The following is a 25,203-nucleotide window of genomic DNA, read 5'->3' as shown; positions in this document are numbered from 1 at the left end:
TAAAAGCATAAGATAAAGAGAAGAATAATCCTTATGGCAAAATGACATATTTTTTAGAGCACCATAAAAAAAGAAAAAACAAACAACAAATTACATGTCGATTAAAAAAAAACATCGATCTCTTATGGATGTGATTTAAGCCTTTAAAAAACAAGTTTTTCAACCAAATGCCAATACACATATAATATAATTAATTCTACACAAATCTACAACAAAACACATACAAATATAATAGAAATGTTCACGTACTAGAGCGCTTACCTTGTGCAGCGGGTGTTGCTGGTAGTGACCGAACACCTCGAACACTATCGGCTGCGTCTTTATGTACTCCACGAATGATTTCGTTACCGGCACTGTGATCTGATGAACAAAACAAAAATTTAGTCTAAATCATTCATTAACTAGGCTGATTAGAAGAGAACACTTCTTCGCGTCAATAATTACAAAAGCACAGCACCTTCACCACTTCCTAGTGATATGGGAATTTCAATTATATTCATTCTAGTTGACTCCTAAAGGTGGGTAGAAGGAGATAGGTAGTTGAAAATTGAGGTTTCGGGCTGCTACTATTATGATACTGTTGAACATGTTAAGATATTTTTTATTTATTTATTTCTTTATTTCAGGCAACTAGGGCTCATAAAAATACAAATACACGTATGTATATCGTAGATTACAATTATGTAACGTACGTTACATTTATGTACTGCCTTTTATGAGAGTACATAAATAAATGCTTACATTTTGCACATGGTAGAATCCTAGCGGTGTGTTCTTGCCCGCATTCTTAACGGGCTCAGTCGAGAATGCGTCTTCGTTGCGGTGTAGGAAACTGAAACAAAAGCACAACGTTGTTACATCACTCCTAAACTTAAACATCTAATACGCTTCTGCACACAATTTACCAATCAACTCTGAACCTTATTATGTCTACAGCAAATTACATTTCACTCCCTCAAAATTCACTTTTTAAAAGTAAATGAAAATGATGTGCCGAGCAATATTGAACCTTATTCTTCAAGCAATAAGACTCACTTGAACTGGCACAAGACATCGACATTAATGACTGAACCCTTGCTGAACGGCGGCGCAATTTTTCAAGCTAGATTGAACCCTATTTCTTAGCAATAAGACTCAAATATTACTCACTTGAACTGGCAGAAGACGTCAGCGTAGTCAGTAGACACGCTATGGGCTTGCAGCACGGTGACGCGGAAGGTGAACTCCTTGCCGAGGGTCAGGTGTTCGGGCAGGTCTTCCTCCTTGAGCTCGGAGGCGAGGGAACTGCCTCCTTAAGCTAATTTGGACCGTATGTCCTTAGCAATAAGACTCACTTGATCTGGTCCTTGCAGAATGGTGAAACAATTTTTCAACCAAAATTGAACCTTATATCTTTAGCACTTAAGACTCACTTGAACTGGCAGAAGACGTCAGCGTAGTCGGTAGACACGCTATGGGCTTGCAGCACGGTGACTCGGAAGGTGAACTCCTTGCCGAGGGTCAGGTGTTCGGGCAGGTCTTCCTCCTTCAGCTCGGAGGCGAGGGAACTGTCGTCTACAAGCTAATTTGAACCCTATTTCCTTAGTAGTAAGACTCACTTGAACTGGCAAAAGACATCGACGTAAATGATGCTACTATGCGGTATGCTCTTGCAGAATGGTGAAGGCCATTTTCTAGTAAGATTGGACCCTATTTCCTTAGCAATAAGACTCACTTGAACTGGCAGAAGACGTCAGCGTAGTCAGTAGACACGCTGTGGGCTTGCAGCACGGTGACGCGGAAGGTGAACTCCTTGCCGAGGGTCAGGTGTTCCGGCAGGTCTTCCTCCTTCAGCTCGGAGGCGAGGGAACTGTCGCCGCGGCCGCTGTCTGCGTCGCATTCGCCCATTGCCAGTTCTGGCAAATAAGAAAAAAGTTAATGCCACTTTGGATCGTACTCAAAATCTTACTCATACAGATAAAACACAAAAAATAAGTGCGATGTTTTTTAGTTTAGAGAATTTATGGCCCGGTCTTGTAAGAACCGACTTCTGTCAAAGAGGGACAAGCAAAGCGTCCATTGAGTTCTTGATGGCTTTATATCATTCCATTCACTACTGTAAGGATCGTACTCTTGGGTTCTTACCCGCGCAAGCTTAGCCAGCGCGAGTAAATATTTTGTGGATTGGCCCATGGCCTTACTCCACATTCGAAAATAGCCATTTTGACAAATGATGATCAATATTGTAGCTTATCTCTACGAGAAGAGTCCTACATCGTAGAGAAGTGGTATATCGTTTATGAACGATACCTTAACGTAGGATAATAAATGAATACAAAGTACTAAACTGACCTTCAATCTTGATATTAGAGTCAGGCACATCACCGATGCGCTCGTCGAGGTTGATCGCATTATTCTTATCCACAGCCGACAGCTTGGCGCGTCGGACCGGCGCTACGTCGTCGTCGAACGATATCTTGGCCGACTGCTTTACGCCCGCTGCGAATTCTGCGTTGTCTATAATGGTACGGTGCTTAAGAATAGAGGTCTAATAGGGTGCAATAGATATAGAAATATGTAGATTAGTTTTAGTAAGTTACCCAAAGTATTGATACTTTCAAAAACAAGTATTGGCTCGAAGGCTTGTACTTTGTTATTTATCAAACTCACGCTCGACGTTGAACGATATCCTAGCCAATTTCAGAAAAGGGATATCAAATAGGGTGCAACAGAAATAGAAAAATAGTACAGGAACAAATTTTTTTATCATGACTAACATGCACGCTACGTAATATAATATGAATTTTAATAAAATAAACAGACGTTTTTCATTTGACAGTTTAGAACAGTTAAGTTATTACATAGTTTTGATACTGAACATATTTGTACGTCACCATAAAAAGGCCCAATAATTATCAACATTTTTTGTACTAGCAAAAGAAGGTATAAACTCACTCTTCTCAGCGTCGATAACAGCCTGCACGGCTACCCGCAGGTAGCCCTTGACGTCTCCTTTCTCATTCACGATGGCCACCTTGTGAATGAGCGGAACGGGGTACAGCAGGTTCGATAGGTATACGAAGCTCCTGTCAAACAAATAGGACATTAATGTTTATAAATTACTTAATAAGCAATACAGATTTTTAATTAACCTACTTTAGGGGGAGTTAAAGGGGTTTCCTCAGCGTTAAGGCGTTTCTTTAAAGTGGTATATTGAGAAATTAGAAAATAATGAGAATGCCTATACCCTTTTGGGAGCCAATGGAATTGTTTTACGAGTCGATTGTTGTACTATATTTTTCTATCTATCGTAGAATTGTGTGAAACCCAAAATTTTGTGAAACTTGAAAGAGACATCACCATTAAGTTAAGGGTGAAGCAAATATTGCAGCCTTTGGAACTGCTTAAAGTATTTAAAGACAGAATTTACTAATCAGGGTCTAGATTTTAATCAAAATAGAAGCAATATTTGTATTTGACCATAGAACTTACCGTCCAACTAGACGGAACCACGGGAATCTGTCATAGAAGGGGTCCCCACCGGTCACAGACTCGATGTTGTGATCAGGCGAAGTGGGAGACAACTCCGCCTCATTGTGGTACATCTCACGCATCAGCTCCAGCCGTTGTCTGGTAAATAAACACGGGAATTTGAACTTTATTCTGTAGGAAATAAGCTTGAAAGTTCTGTGCACTCGGTTAGTTGCGTATTTGAAATTGGAACTGTTTTCAATGTCACGGTCCATGAATTTAGTCTTTATTGTTCTTGTGTTAAGGTTAAAGTTGCATAATACATTCTTTTGGGGGTTTATATGTGAGAAGTACTGCTATTTAATACAAAGCAGCTAATGTGATACATCTAATTTTGAGCTCTAAATGAATAAAGCTTAGGTTCGTTGTCGAGAAGCACAGTGACATATTAGTGTAGGTTCTAAATGAGACATGTCTTACATGTAATGTTAAGGATACAACCTTAAAATGTTTAGTAGTTTTAGGTAGAAAATTGTTACTCTTAACACATATTCTATAATTATTTTTCATGCAATACACATTACATAGACACAAGGTACATTTGTAGGCGTTAGCACATTGCAAGCTAAAACTAAAATTGCTGAACATAACATAGGTACCTATTTATTTAAAAGATTTGACAATGAAAAGAAGACAATTCTGTGAAATTCTACACAAACAAGTGATCAGTTATCCTAAAACGCTCACAGGTAGAAAGAAACATAGGTTTGCATATTACATAGGTTTACGATTAAAATAAGATTAGGTAAAAATTACTTCGATGACTTCTTTCTATATTTAGTTGGATAATTAAAATATCTGAGTATTATTATATCCCAAATATGAAACCTCATTTTATTTTAATCGCAAAGTAAACGATTACAACTGTGATTTACAAAATGGACGATTTAGCAATCGGTCAAAATTTTGTGCGACACTTTAATTTGCAGTTGGTTTTACCTATCGAACTCTTGTTGTATCGAAAAATTTTGACAGATTGTTTCATGAAAACATACAGAGGCGATAAATACAAAGTTTTTTACATCACATTTTAATATGTCAGTTCGACAATTAGAGTGAGGCTAGAAAGTCGCTTTTTAAAATTGCATCACCCTATTTCAACAACGGAAATAAGATAGGCATTGATTCCAAGCTACATGGAAAGCGTGAAACGATTTTGCATTTTTGTGGAAACTCACAGACTCAAAATAATGTCAAAAAATACACAGTAATTCACAGTTGAAAGCCTTGGAAGCATATCGAATTATGAATTTATTAAACCATCATGCTTAACCCCCGGGTCCACAGATTTTTCAAATGATACACTTGACTTAAAGGTCTTACTTACCAGGTCAGTAGATTCTCAAAAAAAAACAAATGATACATGATAAATAAGGGCATTAGTTTTTACTGGTGACATTGAAGGACCGGTGGTTAAGAATGGTGGTGTAACATAAAGGTTGAATACACGCTTGACTTCTTTGCTTACCTATACTGGCCATCAATATTCATAAAGTTAAACAATACCATTAATTTCTTATGACGTTCAATTGTTTATGCTTTCCTATTACAACCTCTTATATGTATTGCAAGCTAGAAGTGCGCGCAGGCGGTTCAGGGTGTTTTAACAAATCTACGTACTGCCCGTGTCCCGTCTGTCTTGAAAGCCCGCTTTGTATTGGTAAAATATAACGGTTTAACTGTACATGTGACTGTATTTTTTTATATTTAAATGATCTTTCATTTAATTCATTTTCAATTTTCAGCACAATTTTCTTACAAAATAATCAAGATTTTACTACAGCGCTATGATTTTAACAATAAGGACATGATCGATGCCACATACGAAATTATAACGGATCTTACAGGCAAGTTATACTGGGCCTGAACAACTGCATACAAATCCGTGTCTTGCACAAACCAAGGCTTTTGTGACATACTGGCATGACCCTCCCACCCAAAGTCAAAAGCTGAAGTAGCCTTTACTTCAAAGATACGTCAAGTTATATATAGTTATATCTGATAAAAATATGTGGTACAGTTAAACCGCTAAAACCTGGTGGGCGTCACACAAACCTGGAGGGCAGCAGGTTGGCTAGCGACAGTCGCGTCTGCTGCGCGCACGCAGATATACAGTGCAGTATGTCTGGCTGCGGGGGCACGGCCGGCAGCGGCGCCGGCGCCAGCACGAGCGGCTCGTCGTCGCACGCGCACTCGTTCATGTTGTATATCTGACGCATGAGCTCCAGGCGGTGGCTACGGACAATATACCACTGTAGCCCGCCGCTGCCCTACCAAGCCTACTAGGTAGCTCCGAGTACGCGAGAAAATATGCCTCTCTATACCTCGCAAGGAAAACAAATGACAAGCGGAGATGTCATAACGCAAAATCTCCTAAGAATAAGAGCGCCAAAATGTGAGTGACCAAAATCGGAGGACGAGGAACTTTGCTAGCCTTATCCTCATGCGCCATCATTGGAAGCCACTCATTTTTTTTAACCTAATTACCAAACAATCTTTAACAGATATGTCAAAGAACTCGAACGCTTTGTTAGTTTCATAGTAACTGATTGTGTTGTACCTACAAGAAGACGCCTGACCTACCTGCCTTAGGGCATCTCCGCTCATCTTTCCTTCCTCTGTGGTACCTACCCAGAAAAAATCTTGAAGTCCTAATAGTGAGCTAGAAACGTTCTAAAATATCTTAAAAAATGATCCGTTCTACGCTAATCTCGTAAGGAGTAGGCATGCCCTCTCATTTATATCGAGCAAATGATCGGAATGTGTTGCATGTGCTATGGTTATAAATGTTGCCACAGTAAAAAATGTAAGCAAGAAGTTTTAATGACCCAGAGACACATGTAATGAATTCTTCACATTTGCTAACGTAATAATTTCTTAAAATGAGGGAAACTATCGTAACATTATATATAAATAGCACGGTAAAATGAGAAATAAAAAATAATAAAGCAGCAAATAAATCAAGCGCTATTAGAAATGGAATAGACATTGCAACTATACATTTAGACCTATTTATAAGAAAGTGTACTTACCCGCCAAGTCTATTTATATACAATGTCTATGTCTGTCGTACGGATATATAACCAACCATAATAATATATAACAAGGTATATATAAAGGATATTTTCAACACGGCACCAGCAAAATAGTTTTTTTTTTCATCTCTCGAGGAATAAAGTACAAGAACATAAAGACCAAAAAACAAAATGCAACCAAATTAACGAAATTATAAATGTGTCGAATACGTACGTTGTTTTATTAACAAGAAATAAAAATAGGAACTTAAAATAATCAATATATATATTTTTGAGATAATACGAAAATGAATGGCATAATAGTATTCCTATTCCTTACAAAACTTTGACTAATCTGAAATTGTATTTATTTTCTCTTTAATAATCTCTAAATCATAAGTGCCTCAAACCTCAAATCATGAGAGTTGTTATAAAATGGATTAAAATTCTTTAAAACTGAGTACTCAAAAATCAACAATAATAATTAGTACTCAATTTCCTATCTCTATTCCCACTGACTTCATTTTGACACTTAATATTTTGAACACTCAAAAAAAGGAACTCTATCTCTAAACGATATCGATATGTTTATTCCAGAACCTAACTATTCAATATTAAACCCTATTCCTTCACACTTAAGACTCAAATTCCTTTCACCACTTACCGTAACTTCTCGAGCGTCCAATAATGTGTAGCTCCGTTCTTAGTGTCAGTGACCTCGACGGCGACCACGGTGGGCGCGGAGGGGCGATACTCGTCATCCGCGTCGTCGCGCGGAGCGAGTTCCGCGGGGAGGGGCGAGTAGGGGGTGTCCGTTAGCAGAGTGAATTGGAACTGGACTTTCTTGCGCAGTTCTACTGAGATTGCGTTGGCTTCCTGTTGGGATTAAAGGTTGAATTTGTGAGAATGTTGGTAAACTGATGATAATATTTTTAATAATATATTGTAGCCAATGCACTAGCCATGTTAAATAAAGAAAAGTATTTAGGCCGTCTTTTAAGTAACCCTAAAATAAAAATCAACACATAGTAATTCTTTTTTTCCACAAACAACAACAAAGAAAATACAACACGTTTGAAATTTATGTTATGTCACTTCTATAGTTCCATATTTTACTTTAAAAATTATTTATTTATTGTAACATGACGTCACAATGTCCACTCCAAAAAATTATTGTGTTATACCTTAGCTAGTATTTAATGATTTTTGTTTCAGTAAAAAATAAGTAGTAAGACTTTAATATTTTAACTTCTTTAAAATATATTTGCATGTAGCTCTTTGACATACCTTGAGGAAGATAGCATTGCCCCACAAGTCGTCTCGCAGCGAGGTGAACTGGTGGTACTTCCACTTGCGGAAGGCCCACGCCGCCAGACCCACCTCGCGGGCTGACCAGCATTCCGTCTCGAATAGCGGGTTCACTACACAGACGTATATAAATTATTGAAAAGAATAGAAAATTTGAAAAAGTCAAAAGCTGCTAAAAATATATGGAATAATATTCTAATTTAACTCAAGTGTTTTTAAGATGACCCTTTAAATGTCGGACCCGCTGATTTCTTTGTCAACACCTCTTTAGTCTTCTTTAACCAAAAGTAGGTTCTCACCGAATATATCCTCGTCGTTATGGAAGTCTTCAGGCGTGTAGGAGCTGTACATAGACATGGTGACGCTCTGCTCCTCCACCTGACGCTGCAGAGCATCGATGCGGGCTTCGTAGTTCTAAAACAATATTTAATATTTTATAGGCTTTTTTAGCAAAAAGGTTGGAATCACATGCTTATAAACTCTTTCATGCTGTGGCTATAGAATCGACCATCATGGTCAACCCGGTCAGACGACATTCAGTTTGATTAATTTTCAATATCTGCTTTTACTAATGGATATGGTCAATGTAAAGTTAAAAGAGACCGTTAAGGTACAATCGGAAATTAGAAAATTAACCCCCTTACTTATAAAATCTCTTATCACCTTCTAAGCAACATTTTACCTAATCACTACTTAAGACTTTAAGAACGTTTCAACGTTTATAAGTAAGAATTTTCTTAAACAGCCCTTAAGTATTACTTATATTTAATTCACGTTTATAAGTAAGGGGGTTAAACTTTAATTTATTCACTGTACAATAGACTGAATTATAAATCTGAAGTTTCACGAAAAAAAGCAATATTGAAATTCTATACTTTTGGCACAAGCCATTTGTCACGTCGTTCTGAAATGAGTAGTTTTATACCCAAAACAAAAATCTTTTCAACTACAAAGACATCTTACACACCTTGCGCTGCTCCTCAAACTGCTGGTCAGCATGCTCCTTCTCCCTGCGGAACTGCTCCTCGAGAGCCATCAGGCGCTTCTGCATCTCGGCCTTCAAGTCGATGCCTTGTTTCTCCAGCAGTTCGCATTGCGCGTAGTCCCAGTCCACGTTCTTGCCGTCCGCGTCTGTGCTGCCGGCTGAGGGTAAAAATGTGGGTTAGTTTAGGTATAAGGGGTTCATCATAATCAGCTCCGTCATTTAGAAGGTTAGTTAGGTTAGTTGGGGCCTCGGTAGTCATTTGTACATCTTTGGTCGCCGTTACGGATAGTCATAAAACCAGAAAGTCGGACAACCAGTCTTACTGCTTTCGCGGTTTTGGGTTGCCCGAGTAACTTAGAGCACCCAAACAGGATTCATAAGGTAGACAGAGCAATCCCTTCTAAAAAACTTTTTCTTTTGTGCAAACAATCGTCTCATCTATCTGAACGGTATACTTTATCAATATTTGGTTATCATTCAAGATAAAATATTGTCACGCTTTCAAAGACCTAGCCACGCTTTTTTCCGGGTTATATTACTCTGAAGACATTTGCAATCAGAATTGTAGTATAAAATCTCTCGGACATACATGAAGAACTCATAGGCAAAAAAATACAAACTTACAGTCACTCTCATTACTGCTAGCAGTATCAGTGAGCTCCTTATTCTCCTTGTTGACAGGCTCCTCGCGCGGCTGTCCGGGGTGAGTGAAGCGGAACACGTGGTTCTTGCCCAGGATCACGCGGGAACCGGACTTGAGGATCACTGGTTCGGTTAGCTGGAATTGAGTGGGTAGTTATAGACTCAAATATACCTTTAAATAAATAAATTAAAGTTTTATAATAAGTCTTTAAACTAGTGTGGGAAATCTAAAAGGGAGAGTAAAATCAGAGGGTGTTTTTAATCTCGGACGCAAAATGTTTTAAGTTCGATCACCATGTGTGTTTGTGGTACCATAGCTCTTTAAAAGATAAACCAACTTGGATGCGCTTTTTTAGTCGGAAGCTGGTTTTTCAGCAGTTATTCTAAGACATGTTTAACTAAAATTGGCTCAGCCTTTTTAATGTTATTAGCTGTTTTGTCAACAGCGGCAAGAACAGTAGACACAAAATGTATATTTGAACTTCCCTTTCAAACATATGTAAATGAAGTATGATAAAAATAGTTGAAAAACATAAGCAACTGAAACCGAGTAATTCCTTACCTCACGTCCATTCACATAGATAAGCGCATCTCTATGAGGAATGAGGAGTATGACTCCGTCCGTGTTCTCGAAGATGCAGTGCTCGCTCAGAATATGGGAGCCTGACAGTTGGATGTCTTGAGGCACGTTCGCTTCTGATGTACCGACACGGGTCACGCCTGCGAAGAAGACACAATTACTAGGTGATTTAATTATTATTTTTTAATAAAAAAACCCGCTTGCTTGAAAAATTTCAGCTTGTAAAATGGAAAGGCAGAAAAAAGTTGAACAATCACAGTTGTCGACAGCGATTTGTGCATAGCGCCGTTAGCCGAGTAAAGGTGTTCCCCCTATTTTTATCTTTACTTTATAAATGATATCTTTCATAATACTAAAAAATATTTTGATTGTGCCAGTGTGTATATTGGGAATTAGATATTTCCATTTTCCAGACACTAAGCTGAGAAAAAATCATATAATTCAGGATTAAAATAAACATCTTTTGAAATTGTTACTTGAACATTATCGATAAACCAACAACTAGTATCAAACCGTGGTAATTATGTATGTTATAAAAATAATCAAAGAATACTTACCATTTTTGATATAATAAATGAGACACTCCGACAGGTTAGGGTCTTCATTCAAGTTGACGAGATGAGGGGTCTTCTTAGGCGAGTAGATGCCGACCGTAATGCCTCCCTCCTTGACGGCGAGACCCATCTCCGCGAAGACCGCCTCGCGTTGGACGCGAATCTGTTCCGTGCGCTTTAGCTTCTCTTCCCATGTTTCGTTTAGTTCTGGTAATGGTAAGAACAAGTTAGTGGGTGTAAAATTAGTTATTAAAATATGTAACTGATGATCTAAATGGGTCCTTAAGACTTGTCATAATATTTGATTGATAAATGTAAAAGGTTGACTCGATAATGTGAAAGAGTCCAATCTTTGTCATGGGTCATGTGTTTTTACAAGATTTAATTTAGTAACAGCTTAAGGTAAGCCAAGATTATAAGTCATATAAGGGGACCAATATCTTCGGAAAACTCTTAAATAAAATTGCACCTACCAAGCGGCTGCCAACATAATGATTGCCCTGCGAGGAATAATCTTAGTGAACCTAATCTTATCTGTGTTATGCTGAAAAGAAAATCATGATTTTCTAAGTGCGCTTACCCGCAATAAGTTTCTCCGAAGCCTGCAACTGATCCACAGCCTCTTCGGCAATAGTTGTGGCGGCTCGGGACAGCTTCGGCGATAGCACTTCAGCCTCGCTCTTCTTGCGCTGCGGCGAAGAGTTGTTCTCTTCTCCTGTCATCATCCAATGTGGGGACATGTTAGTTTGTAAAGATATACGAACTTCTTGGTATATCGACTGCTTTTATAATGGCAATTTTTTGTGCCGTCTTTTGTTTTCAGGGAATTAGGACTTGGAAATTACTTAGGCATATTTTATTGATATGCATAGTATAGTTAGAATACTTGGAACTTGATAGCTTTTTGTTTATCATGCTGCCAATTGAAGCATGCTTATACCTTTATTCGGTTAAATATGTTTATCAAGTCCATTGCTTCTAGATGGTTACAACTACGGTAGTCTATTTTCATTCATATTGATATCTAAAACACTTTAATATTGCACTATTGTGGGTTTAGTGCAAATTAATGTGCAATCCATCATTGTGCAAACTATTGCACAAGTAGACATACGTCTACGACAAAATTACTTTTAAAAGTGAGTATACTCGTACGTACTACACAAAATAAATATTCGACACCAAAATCATTCTATTCTGACACAAATATAATGGGAAAACATGCAAGGCCTCTGAAGCTAGAAAGCTTTTATATTAGCAATGCAATATTCACAATATAAGATCCGTTTGGCGACCACGGGAAAATTTGGACCAACATGGTGACTTGCAACGCCAATGTTTGTGTAATGGCCGCCAACAGACAGACTCGATACCCACCCGATTATACAATCGATTTTGAAGACGTAAGGCGACCTTGGCTTGGCAGTGAAAAGGCGAGGTCAAATGCCTTGGAAACTATCGAGAACAATTTAAACTTGCAAATATCGAAGCGTAATGTTATTTCAACAAAGTTATATTTTCTTATTGTAATACAATTATCTTGTCAATCAAAATCGATTGTATCCATTATACGGGACTGAGCATTTATGTATAATATTATATCGATACATAAACGAGTAAATGCTCAGTTATAAAATACATAAACAGCACACCAAGTAATATTCACTACATACATATTCTATCTGTAACCAAGTTTAGTGTTCCAGACCAACACCAATATATAGTGATAGATAAGCGCAGTTATATATCTATATTCATATATATTTATGGTATGACCCACACCATCTTCCATATAATATTCGACAAGTGATAATACTATATATTTTATGCCTACAAACGCCACAAGCGCTGGACAAGGTGCTAAAATAAATTGCTTTTTTTTTCATCATAGTGTAGGCTGCCAGATCATTGACCGAAAAGATTATAAAAAAGTTTGCATTGCATTTTTTTGTGTCTGGCAACCCCGATTCAGAATGGAGGCCAAGCGTACAGGTGGGGTGTACAGATGCAAAAATGCGCAAGCCTCTTTATCATTGTTACTTACTGGTAGGCTGTTCTTTCTTTTCATAAAGGACTTTACCATCTGGTCCTAGTTCGTGTTGATTTTGGAAACAAAATCAAGTTTTAGTATCAGGAATATGAAACTTAATTCAACTTAATTGTGGCGTTAATCGTAAGTGGCGTGGCTTGTTCGCTATGAAACAATCACACAAGACGTTCTATGTATCACAAGACGTCTAAACAACCTAACTCACTGGCAAGGCCGAGAATAAGCTATCGAGATGGTCGATTGATCAACGGACTCCATTTTTTGTTCTTATCAAACCAATAGAATTAAAATCAAGATCCCCAAATGTTATTTTAATCTTGAAATGAATTCCACTTACACAAAAGTCCGCTTCAAAAGCTAAAATTACAGCAACTTCCTATGTATCCTTACCATAGACATAAAAACATTTAGACCCGCCAAAACTCCTAACCAAAGACACCTAAAATCGTTTAGACGCGTCAGTTAATCAATCGACCATCAACAGTACTTCAAGGCCATAGATTAAGACGTGCAGAGGCGTACCTTCTTCGACCTCGATGCCCTCAGCTTTGAGTAACTCGCGAAGCTTGAGTATTTCCTCCTTGAGTTCGCGAATGAGTTTCGCGTTCGCGTCCTCGTTGACAACCGCTTTGCAGACAATCTGTTTGGCTCGGTCGGCGTATCTAGAGTGAAAGATGTGAAATATTGTGATTTGAGACTTTTTGAAATTGAATAGGTAGCAAAAAAATAAGTAATATCTTGGCTACGTTTCGCCACAAGTGACTCAAATTAAAATTTTAAATATTTATTTGAAGTCTATTTTTAAGAATTTGGTTTTAAGCTATGCCTAAGTATTTTTCTTTTTGGTTATTTTAACGCTTTTTACTTTCACATATTTCAGTTATATCGTTTCTATTCTTTATCTTTTTTGTTTCCTAATTTGCATTTGGAAACCAGCTAATTGGCGCGATATATCAAACAATGTCATCTTCTTACCTGAGTGTACTAAGAGTTTCATCAAAGTTAATATCGGCGGGCGATATAGCGGCTATCATGGCCGTCTTGGAGTTGCCTCCGAGGTTCTCCCGCAGCAGCCACGTCAGCACCGAGTCACGGTACGGAATGAAGTCTGCCTTCTTCGACTTCTTACTCTTTGACGCCTGGGGAAGGGAGAGTTAAGTATTGAAGCACATTGAGAGGAAAAGCGGTTGTATATCGAAGGATATCAATAGTCAAAATAAAGGTGTGAATACGCTTTGAAAAGCTACTCTAATTTAAATGAATTAAATGTATAAAAAATATGACATATTAATAAATTAAAATACTAATAATTAGATATCCTCCGATGACTTTCGGAAACCGTGCATGATTGATTGATCCGCTTACAGCCATATCCAATATTCTATCCGTCGTTTTGCTTACAATCAAAATTTAAGTACTATCTTTAGGAAGCAAATTAACTGATAGAGTATTAAAAACGACCATTAGACCGTCATAGACGGAGATCGTCGTGCGGAAACCTGAAGTCTCGACGTCCTCTTGACGGCGTGAAAAGCTTACTATGCAAAGAACTTACCGTCTTACATTCACCTATCACGCGAAAAGCCAAATATTGCAAGTGAACCAATGACACAAAAAATAATATCGATATTTCGAAACTGTGAATTTTACAAAAGCAACATTAGCCAATTTGGCTAAGGCGTTGGTTACAAAATTTTGAAGGCTGTGTTTTGCACAAATTAGCCCAATTTTAGCACAAGCATATTTAGCTTAGGTATTAAGGGGGTAAAAAATATTAGTGATGTGCACACACTCCTAGTTCTATTATAAAAACCAAACTCACCGACTATATGATAATTTCCACGGAGATACGGTGCGTTAAAAAAACGTGATTCTTTTGTTAGTCTTTAGCATACTTCTACGTATAAAGTACGATCCACTAGAATATTTAGTTGCACAAATATGTTTACACTATCGACTTGTATCGATAAACTTTCTTATCGATATTTTTGCTTGATAAGTCGATAGTTAAAATAATTGTACAACTAAAATAAACAGTGTACACCGTGCTTTAAATGTATTTTAGCAAAACAGGTAGCAATTTTTCAGGTCCGTGGGAAATTATTTCATTATTTAGGTACTATCACATTCAAAAGTGCAAATGTTGAAGGTACTTACGCTCTAGTGAAAATTGGTCTTACGAGCCAAATTGCGTTTTTTTATGACAGTATTAATTTGTGGTACCTAATGCACTTATGAATGTGACTGTACCAATGTTATTTACACCTTACTTACTAAACACAACACAGTATAGTCTAGCTCATTATTCGCCTAAATCCATAGGGACTTAGCTAAATAATGGCCTGCTTTGTTTTCTGAATTTCTACAACATTAGCTAGATTTTATCCACATTAGTTCTAGCACAAAAATGTTATATTTTAAAACCCTTTCATAAATTACAGTAGCCATTTACTTATGTATTAATAGGCATGTGAATTTGATTCTTAAATCAATGCTTTTTTATGACGATATGAATGTGTAAGAACCAGTTCTACAGTTCTACACCCAATCATTTTTATTTAAAAAGTAGCTTTATCAAAAATTTAGACAATTCTACACCCATATTAATCACAGTGAAAGGGTCCCACATTTACAACCCCTACCATTTAACTACCACCACTAACACCAAATAACAAATTAAGATCCAGCTTACAATTTCAGCGAGTGCCGAGATGACTTTCCCGAGGGTTGTGAGTGACTTGTTGATGTTCGCGCCTTCCTTGAGACGCGTGCCCTTGGCTCCTGTCGAGTCAGCTCGCTCGGAACCTGCCAAGTCCACCAGCGAGATTTTCGACACCTAAAGAGGAGAAGTAATTTTAGTATCTAAGTCAATCAAACCTTTATGTTTTTTTGGTTTTACAAAAATCGTCAAAAATAGATAAATGACCACGTGATTTTATCGATTTACGTTTACGTTTTATTATTTTTGCAGTTGCAGAAATATCTATAATATAAAAATGAATCGCAAAATGTGTTGGTAAGCGCATAACTCAACAACGCCTGGACCAATTTGGCTAATTCTTTTTTTGTTGTGTTTGTTATTGTCAGGAGAAGGTTCTTATGAAAAAAAAATAGGGTAAAGTAGAGAAGTCAGTTGACGGGAGCAAAGCCGTGGACAAAAGCTAGTAGTAAATAAAGAAGATACTGACAAACATTGGCATACTGCTCTTAACTTAGGTCCACCTACATTTTAATTTTATTTACTACACCACTTGATTGTACATATACATATAACCAACTAGTATTTGTCTAAATAAAAGAGCATTTCTCACCTTCTCCGACATAAGATTAGTGGTCTGATCATGCCTCTGCTGCGTGAAGAATATGGTGAAGACAGCGTGAGAACGTGACGAGGTCTCGTTCATGTTTGTCGCTGCCACAGTCCTGACAAACGAAACATAATTAGAATATAGGCATATTATGAAACAACTAAGTATTAAGGTAATCTGCGATATAGGTTTCACTTATAATTAAGGTGGTATATAGAGGTAATTTTGGTATATCTGATGTATGATACGTTGAATGCCTGGTGCCCATTGACGGCACGGTATGGTAAGATATGTAGGGGGTTTAAAGCTTAAGGTATGGTTAAGACGATGAAGTCGTGCAATAAGTTTAAGGCTTCGGCTTGGATCATGATCCAGAGATCCATTTGCCCCAAGTTTTAGGGATAGCCCTCCTTAATAAATAACAACCATTTACCTGTAAGGGTGGCAAAATACAGATATAATCACAAAATTGTAGCCGGTTCCCCAAACGTATAAATTTTCTTCATACCAAAAGACCACCCATATTTTCACAATTACTCATTTCTGGAAAACACCATACCTAGCCTTGTTCCCCTCATCGATGAGGTCGTATATATCCTGGTAGGAGGTGACCGCCAGTTTGCTGAGGTCCTCCACGTAGGGTCCGAGCGCAGGGTGCTCACGGACCCTCAAATTGCCCTTGTTCTTCGGGTTGAGGAGATCGCGAACTCTCTCGCAGTATATCTCCATGTAGGAGACTTCCACCTGGTTTGGGAAGAAGGAAATATTTTGTTAAACATGAAGGGTTGTTATTAAAATGTCTTAATACGATCTACATAAAATTTAATTTAAAAATATCTTGAGATTGCTATGCTTTTGTTGTAGATTCTAAATAATGGGTCGAGGAGTCGCTAGCGTGTAAGCGCTCTATGGGGGATGAAGTATATTCCATTTAAAATTAATTTATCAATTCTCAGGATGATGGAACAAAAATTATAGTTTGTTGAAAATTCTGAATTAAATTCTAGAATTTGCGCAAGTTGTTCTTTGAAATTGCAAGTCACCTTTTGACATACACTTTTAGTAGTCACTTTTATTCGTTTTTATTATCATGTTATTTGTAGTCAAAGTGTAAAAAGTACGTGTTTCTGAAAGCGCAAATGTCGGAAAGTTACGGATCTTTTTCAGCATTTAACGGTTAAAGAATTTAAATGTCAGATTCATACAAATGCACGTCTTTGCTTCGCATAGCAATGAGCGACAATGAATATTCATATTTATTCTAATTGCATTTGTTTGCAAGTCAAATTCAGTTTATTTAAGGTTAATAACATTTCCGAAATGCAAGAAGGAAATATCCTTTTAGTTAGTTATTGTTTCATAAAGGAAACTGTCGGCATGTGGAAAATTAATTATGCTTTCCGTAAACTTATTGTATTCGAACAATCCTGAACATAATAACATAATCCTTTTTTATTTTTCTATCTTTAAGTAGCCTTCCCCGTATTCAAATATAATCTTTATTCCTTCAACATTTAGTTCTATTTTCCTCTGTTACTCACCGAGTATTTCAAGTCATCGGAGGTGGTCTGCCTGATGCGTCGGAACAGATCCTTGCAGATCTGTGGGATGATGCCTTCCTGGCCATCCTTGCCGCTGCCCATCATTGTGTAGGACTTGCCCGCACCGGTTTGTCCGTATGCGAATATGCATATGTTGTAGCCTGAAAAATTGAGGATTTAGAATATCAATTAGCATTTTTTTCCATAAAGCGGACTGTCATTGTTTTGTGTTTTAGTTATATGAAGATGGGTAGTTTGTTTCTTGATTTAATGTGAGAAATAGAAACTCAGTTTACACACGTTTTTTAGATATATTATTTCCCTCATTGAATTCAGCCTTTCATTTGGCATTGAAAAAAGACTGGGTATCATTTTATTTCCACAGTTTAAAGAGCTGCTAAACAATTATCTGAAGTTCAGCTCCATTATCAACGTGACAATACATCGAGCACGATATGTGTTAAACTACACCCGTTTTAATTAATACCTTTACATAGTCAACCCGACTATTAGATTTAATTGAAACTACTGTGTATTCTATGGAAGCTAGTAAATAGTTTATGAGGTAAGTCATTGCCCCAGTATCGATTGGTTTGCCGGAATTCAAGGGGATATTACATAACAATGTAGTACCTATGTAACTGAGAAATTTCATTTTACAGGGCTAATTATGAGACGTTATATTAGAGGTGGGTATAAACCTTAGCAGCCCTTTCACACGGCAGTCCAGTTTTGGGGGACCGGCATTTTACTGAATCCTGCAAAAACGGACTCTGTGTTCACACGTAGTTCAGTTTTGCAGGAAGGCCGGTCCCGCAAAACTGGACTGCCGTGTGAAAGGGCCGTAATGTGTGTCAGAAATAGAGCTATAAGTACCTACAGGCTAAATACCCAGTCTCTTTCACGAAGTATGCATGACTCTAACCATCAGATAAAAAGGCCAGTAATTTACAAACTACCAACGTGATTTCTAAATATAAATATTCAAAAGTAGATCACAAAAATGGATACGGCACAGATGCTCAGATATGGCAATTGCGAAAAGAAAGTGCAATTAGTGTTCGTGAAAGTGCGTGAAACGGACTGGTCATAGTGGTCATTATAGAGGTATATTACCGTCGAAAGCATGCTGTAACATCTCCTCGCCGATGTCTTTGTACACCATGACTTGTGACGAAAATTCTGGGTCGCTTGGCTGTAACAAACAAAAAGTTTTTAGTCAGTAGGTATAAGATCTCTTTGTCTCTGAAGGTTGTTCTTAATTGTATGAGCATGTGATATAGTTTTTAAGAAGTCAGCTTCAAAGTATATAGGATCAAAAAGAAGATAGATGTTGAATTTATTTTTTGCTCTTCTATATTGCAAAGACCAGTGAAAGTCGGCCTTGGTTTAATCTAGTAGACACTCTTATACCAAAATCTTTGAGCCTATTCAAGAAAGGTCTCATTTAGATTCCATTGCGAAAAAGACATGATTATAAAAAGATACAATAGACATATTCCACAATGAAATTCAGATCGCAATATCGTCATACTACGAACTCCCATATTGACATGATTAAAATACCCCTAACTAGATTACAGAGATTAGAATTTGCATTTATAGTCAGGTAAATCCTAAACCAAATTATGGTTAGGCACAGTAAGTAACTAAATAAACTATATTATCGTAGCCACATCTGTGCCGACGGCTCAAGTCTCGCAGACGCATACATTTGTATGAATTATACGAATTAAACACATCCCTGAGTCTACTTAAATTGCAAATTCTGTTAATGCTTTTTGCCGTTTTATAACTAACTTTATTTAGACCTAGTATAACTCAGTTCGGAAAAAAGTATGAAGTTAGTAAGCCTGAGTTGTTAGTCAAAGTCAAAGTCATCAAGAAATATTAGAAATAGACTCTCTGATGTGATATTGTATAGACTTTTCTTTAACTATGAGTTGTTGGGTCTAAATTAGTTTTCTATTGTACCCTGATCTAATAGCTATAGGTACTATTTTCCCAGGCTACATTTTAATCTTAACTACAATAGGCAACTACAATTGACCTATATTTATATTATAGGCATAACCAGTACGATTATCGCCGAAATCCCAATGATTGGCAATCGACCACGTGTCGCCATGTAACGCGACCACAGACCAAGCAAAGCGTGGAATGGTCGCAAATTAATCATTACGACGCAATCTCCGTGCGATCAAATGAATGCGGTTTATGCGGTCCGGTGCCATTTGTAAACGATTTTAATACTTTGATGTGTAAATTGCTATATGGATTATTATGTGTGATTCGATTTGGGAAAATGTATGGATTTAGTATGACATCCTGCTAATATTATAAATACAAAAGTTTCTATGTCTCTCTTCAGGCAAAACCTACCGAACTGCAGAAGCTAGTTTCATATAAATTGGTCTTCTTTGTTATCTTATCGTTTCTGAATCCATCATTTCGTGAGAAATTATCAATTTCATGCGTAGTATTCCCAAAATAATACAACGAAAATTGTACAAAAAGAGCTTTTAAGAAATAGCTACAAAATAGACGTCTTTGGAAAAATACAGGTCCCTAAGAAACCAAAGCTTAGTACTCATACTCATATTACGTTTATAAAGTAAAAATATCTAAGCTTAAAGCACTTTACCGTTATTACTTTAATAGTCATCATCATGATAATATCGATCAAATTGTTATAAACGGCCAGTAACGTGCTTGTTCGCCACTATTACTACACGTTCGCTGTTGGAAGGCCGCCATATTGGATATAGGTTATATTGTTATCGGATTACCACTGAATGGCTTACAGGATTTTGGCTTTAGATTTAATTTATTGATTTTAGTTTCAATTATGATTTGGATATCAATAATGGAACATTTAAGGATAAGTTACTATGATTATTTGCAATAACGATAGTACATACTAGTCGTTGATTAAATAGGGAGACTTTATTCTATTCCCTAGACCAGACCTAATGAAAGATTTCATGCCTTTGAAAACCGATTTAACTCAAAACATTTATAGACACAGCTTTCAACTATTTACCTACCAACCTTCAACTATTTACTATGCAATACGTTAGTACATAAATAGTCATGCAAAACGTATATCTCGGACTAAGATTAACTGCGGTATCTCGTCTCCGGTGCAAGGAAACCCGAGCCACGGGGCGGCAATCTACTTACTATTGATCCAACGCGATTGGTTCGCCGCCCTCTCTATACCAACATGGCTCTATGTAAATGTTTAATGTTATATCGATTTGAAAGTATGTTTAGATATTTTTGTATGATTTGTTTGCGATTTTCCTGCGGTTTGTCAAGTACAAATTAGTGTTTTATATGTGGCACTTTATATGAAAACAAACATTTTCTGTTTTCATGGTCCTAATTTAATTAAGTATTCCAACAGTAGGTACTTACTTACGTCGTGTGATCAGTATCAAAAGTCAAAGTTACGCGATTGGTTCGCCGCCCTCTCTATACTAACATGGCTCTATGTAAATGTTTAATGTTATATCGATTTGAAAGTATGTTTAGATGTTTTTGCGTGATTTGTTTGCGATTTCCCTGCGGTTTGTTTGTATGTACTTATTATAAAGAATAGCATTCGTTGTTTTGCATGTCGCTAATTCAATAACAACTTGAATATATTATGCAATAGGTACTTACGTTGTGTGACCAGTATGAAAAGTCAAAATTGAAGCTTTTTGCGCCATCCTTGCTGCCAGGAGGTGCCTTCGGGTTTGTTATCACTGAAACAAAAGAAAATAGTTTTTAAGTATAAACAAGCATAAATTCAAAGAATAGGGTTGAATCTTTGTGGTCCGCGGTTTTATACAAAACAATTGTGGAAAATCTATCGAATTATGATTCCTCCTATTTTTATTTAAAGAATATACCTAAGTGAGCAATAAATGTGGAAATTAACTTTTCGTCTAACAAATCTTTGTGACGTGAACAGGCACAATATGTCAGAAACAAGATTGACGCGATGCAATTATAGCGTCCATGTGGCAATCATCGACCACTAAGCAAGATTTAATTGCACTTCGTAATTATCACATCTGGCAGTGAAGCTCATTAATCCATCAATCTTGACTCATTACTAGTCTGAGGTCCTTCAAATTTTTATTCATTCCTACTTCCATAATGACCACTAGGAAAGACTCAGTGTCCTAAGTCGTGTAGTACATTTCGCACAAATGCGAGTAGCTGAAGCTCATTATTGCATCTAATATCATTACCAGTCAAAGGTCCGTCGAAATTCTATTCATTTACAAGGACCAAAGGCAACTAGACAAGAATCTCCGTCTCCGAAATTACATCTCGCAATGCGAGTAGCCGACGCACCTAGCATTGCAGCTCATTAATCCACCCATCGTAGTCTCATTAGCAGTCAAAGGTCCATCAAAATCCTATTCATTAATAAGGAGTAAATACCACTAGGCAAGACTCACTCCAAAACTTCGCACAAACGCGAGTATCCCATCCATCGTAGTCTCATTACGAATCTAAGGTCCATCGTTCTTTTAATTTTTAGTACTTTAACCACTAGATAAGAATCGTCTTCTAGGTCGGTACTTCGTCTGGTACACTTCGTACAAATGCGAGTAGCCGACGTACCCAGCATTGGACCCCGTCTGCAATCCTAGTCTCATTACCAGTCAAAATCCATCAAAGTTCCATTCATTTCTAGTCCTTTAACCACTAGACAAGATTCTAACTCTCCTAGGTACCTCGTCTAGTACATTTCGCAACACGAGTAGCCTCGGCGTCGCGACGTATCGACCGCCGACGTCGCCATGCTCGCATTCAGTAAGGCCTGGTGCAGACACGCGAACAAGTAGCGCTTTGTGCTCAATGCGTCTCTCTGTGCGAGGATTGCTTTGAATAGTGCTTTAATTGCTGTTGGTTAAAGTACATGGTTGTGTTGATTATGGGTGTGAATTGAACGGAATTCAGCTCATTTTGGTTACATGACGTAATTTTTAAAAGTATAATTGATATCTTTATCGATATCTCCTGACAGTAATCATATTTTGAAATTAAAAACAACAAATATATTTCCTTATATTAATAAATTAACATCAATCAAAAGTCCAGTCAACTTATAATATTACCTTAGTACAATATTCATCAGAACAAGAAGAGTAACTTAACCTCAAGCACCAAGTTACATAATGGTTCAGAGCTGTCTGAACGGTTAAATTCTAAAGCGCTACTTAAACTTGGTATACCCCCTATCTATTCACTTAGTCCTAACTTAGGATCACTTAAGACTTGGCTTGAATTGAGCTGAGTTAGACAAGTTAAAGGCAATTGGAGCCGACGAGGCCAGACAGACAATTGATCCAGCTAGACATACTAAATTCAGTTATTAGGGAACTTCCATTATACATTGCCATCTACTAACTTCAAGAACAGAACAGAACGTAACATATTTATTTATTGCTTTACTATATGGTCTTCGTCAAATATACCCATTTCCCAATAACAATTATCCTTAGTACCCGCCACGTGAGCAGATAAACCAAAGCTATAAACCCCGTCGCCACAGAACCTAATTTAATAAACTTCCCCTAGCATCATAAACCCCGATCCTACATCAAATAACGTATGACTCAAGCGCGCTTCAAACTCGCTCTTGTGCACTCATATAGAGTCACAGCTGCACATGTATTCGGTGCCAAAATTCACATCCTCGCTGCAACAATATGCAAGGAACTAACGTCTGGTTCTTGGCGGGTGGTGTATAATATAGTAAAATACATATTGTAAGTGTAATGTAGTATACTTGTAGTGGTAAAATTAATAAATATAATTACAATTATGACAGTTACAAAAGAAAATCTAAGAACTGCTAGCCATACATGCAGAGATGAGCATCCATAATGGACGTAACATTCTTGGAAGAAAGAGATAAAAATTTTGATTATAATTGTGTTTTAATTATACTCTAGGTGATCTTCGATCTTAAATCAAACAACGTATGACTCAAGCGCGCTTCAACCTAGCTCTTGTGTACCGAGCTTATAATATGAGTCACAGCTGCAGCGCGGTGAAGGCGACATGTATTCTGTGCCAAAATTTACAGCCCTGTTGAAACAATCTGCCAGGAACAGGCGACGTTGTCGGTCTTGTACATATATAATAAAGTGGAATATTGTAAGAGCAATATGTATGTGGTACAATGTATAAAGGCGCAGTTGCTAGCCAAGAACTAACGGAATAAGGGCGATGATATTAGAGTTATCAACTTAACTGTACTGACAGAGAAAATGGCAGGCAAACTAGAAGAGAATATTGCAAGATAAATAAAAGGGATTCAAATACTGCAGTAAAAACAATTTTAGCGAGCAACCAAAACATGTTTGTAGTTTGTGTTCAATAAAAACAATTGTGACTCGACCGCGCTGCAAAATGTTCTTTGTGCTCTCTGCCTTACAAGATAGCATGAGTCACGCAGTGGCATCGTTGCAACCAGACAAACTGTGTGCCAGGAAATAGTTCCAGTCTTTATGTCTCGTCGGAGAAAACAATCTCATAGAGAGCTGTGTTATTACTTGCTTTTATATCAGACGTATTTATAAGGATTAAATATTGAATTCATATTTACAACAGGACTTTTATATCGATGATAGCATTTTTCGTAAACATTTTATCTGCAGAAAACGTTTTATTTTGTTCAGTCGAACGGTCAGAACAAAAAACCCATAAATTTTCAGAAACGTATCCAGAAAAACATTATCTTATTCCAAATACAGTACATATAAATAGAAAGTTCTCCTTCAGCAGCGCAGCTTTCTAGACGAAATACAATGTTTGATTCCAATCTCAAACAGCGCGTAGATCAAACGCGCTGCAAGCTCGCTGGTTTACACCCAGCCTTATTTTATGAGTCACAACTGCACCGCTGCACTAAGAGAGATATTGTCTGACTTGTTTTACTATCCATGGGTACACATATGTAGAAACAAAGTTTTCTCTCTAGAAGTGCAACTTTCGTCTAACACAATGTTTGATTCCAATCTCAAACAGCGCAGAATCAAACGCGCTGCAAGCTCGCTGTCTTATACCCAGCCTTACTTTATGAGTCACAACTGCACCGCTGCACCGAGATAGATATTGTCTGAGTATATACTTGTTTTACTATCCACAGGGGTGAGCAATCACACTGAAAGCAATGTCATTATTATTTATTCTGTGTTTTATGACGCTCTTTTGTAGAAAGGAAATCGTTTTCTCGTTTCGTTTGTCGGATGAGTCAAAGCGCTGTAAATTTCGCTGTTCTGTTCTCAGGTTTATTTGAACCAAACTATTTATGGTGACTCATCGTTTATATGTCGTTGCATCGATGCTATATGGGTTCTTGTAATCATGGTTATTTATTTGCTTCCTGGTGGTGCTGGTTTCAGTTTCAAAGCGATAGATGCAGGATAAAGGTTTGGTATTTGTGTTTTTCTTATTCTTGAGCTTGATTTGAGAGCTTGTACTGCACAAACAATACTGTATATTCAGCGATGATCGCCAATATAGAGAACTAGGAGAAACTCTTTGTGTGGACAATAGTTTTTAATTTTCAGATCGTCTGCTGATCTACTTGAAATAGAGAGACTTAAATCTCTCTACTAAGTAAATACTCAAACCATATCCCATCAAAATAAAGCTTCAACAAATACATAGAAGCATTATAATACTTTGGTACAAGGGT

General features: G+C 37.3%; 1 protein-coding gene across 12 annotated transcripts in view; it reads right to left on the bottom strand.

The window, feature by feature from the left end:
- Nucleotides 1-25,203, bottom strand: part of Unc-104 (uncoordinated-104) — a 93,677-nt gene that overhangs the window by 14,214 nt on the left and 54,260 nt on the right. For 6 of the 12 annotated variants that reach the window (XM_064039044.1, XM_064039045.1, XM_064039043.1 and 3 more), the window contains 24 exons: nt 21,162-21,244; nt 18,609-18,687; nt 17,493-17,653; nt 16,511-16,695; nt 15,955-16,066; nt 15,336-15,479; nt 13,619-13,782; nt 13,166-13,305; nt 12,638-12,682; nt 11,174-11,308; nt 10,597-10,800; nt 10,022-10,179; nt 9,442-9,595; nt 8,800-8,975; nt 8,132-8,246; nt 7,812-7,945; nt 7,189-7,400; nt 5,566-5,745; nt 3,472-3,609; nt 2,935-3,065; nt 2,332-2,496; nt 1,715-1,895; nt 742-832; nt 250-360 (listed from right to left, as the gene is read on the bottom strand). In XM_064039044.1, the coding sequence (XP_063895114.1) occupies nt 250-360; nt 742-832; nt 1,715-1,895; nt 2,332-2,496; nt 2,935-3,065; nt 3,472-3,609; nt 5,566-5,745; nt 7,189-7,400; nt 7,812-7,945; nt 8,132-8,246; nt 8,800-8,975; nt 9,442-9,595; nt 10,022-10,179; nt 10,597-10,800; nt 11,174-11,308; nt 12,638-12,682; nt 13,166-13,305; nt 13,619-13,782; nt 15,336-15,479; nt 15,955-16,066; nt 16,511-16,695; nt 17,493-17,653; nt 18,609-18,687; nt 21,162-21,244 (3,398 nt within the window). The remainder of the gene's footprint in view (nt 1-249; nt 361-741; nt 833-1,714; nt 1,896-2,331; nt 2,497-2,934; nt 3,066-3,471; nt 3,610-5,565; nt 5,746-7,188; nt 7,401-7,811; nt 7,946-8,131; nt 8,247-8,799; nt 8,976-9,441; nt 9,596-10,021; nt 10,180-10,596; nt 10,801-11,173; nt 11,309-12,637; nt 12,683-13,165; nt 13,306-13,618; nt 13,783-15,335; nt 15,480-15,954; nt 16,067-16,510; nt 16,696-17,492; nt 17,654-18,608; nt 18,688-21,161; nt 21,245-25,203) is intronic. The other 6 variants (XM_064039047.1, XM_064039052.1, XM_064039048.1 and 3 more) reach the window with 5 other exon arrangements.

This window comes from Helicoverpa armigera, chromosome 18, assembly GCF_030705265.1.
Source record: "Helicoverpa armigera isolate CAAS_96S chromosome 18, ASM3070526v1, whole genome shotgun sequence".
Classification (NCBI taxonomy): Eukaryota; Metazoa; Arthropoda; class Insecta; order Lepidoptera; family Noctuidae; genus Helicoverpa; species Helicoverpa armigera.
Note: the sequence above shows the minus strand (reverse complement) of the source record. Positions and strands in the feature narration are given on the sequence as shown.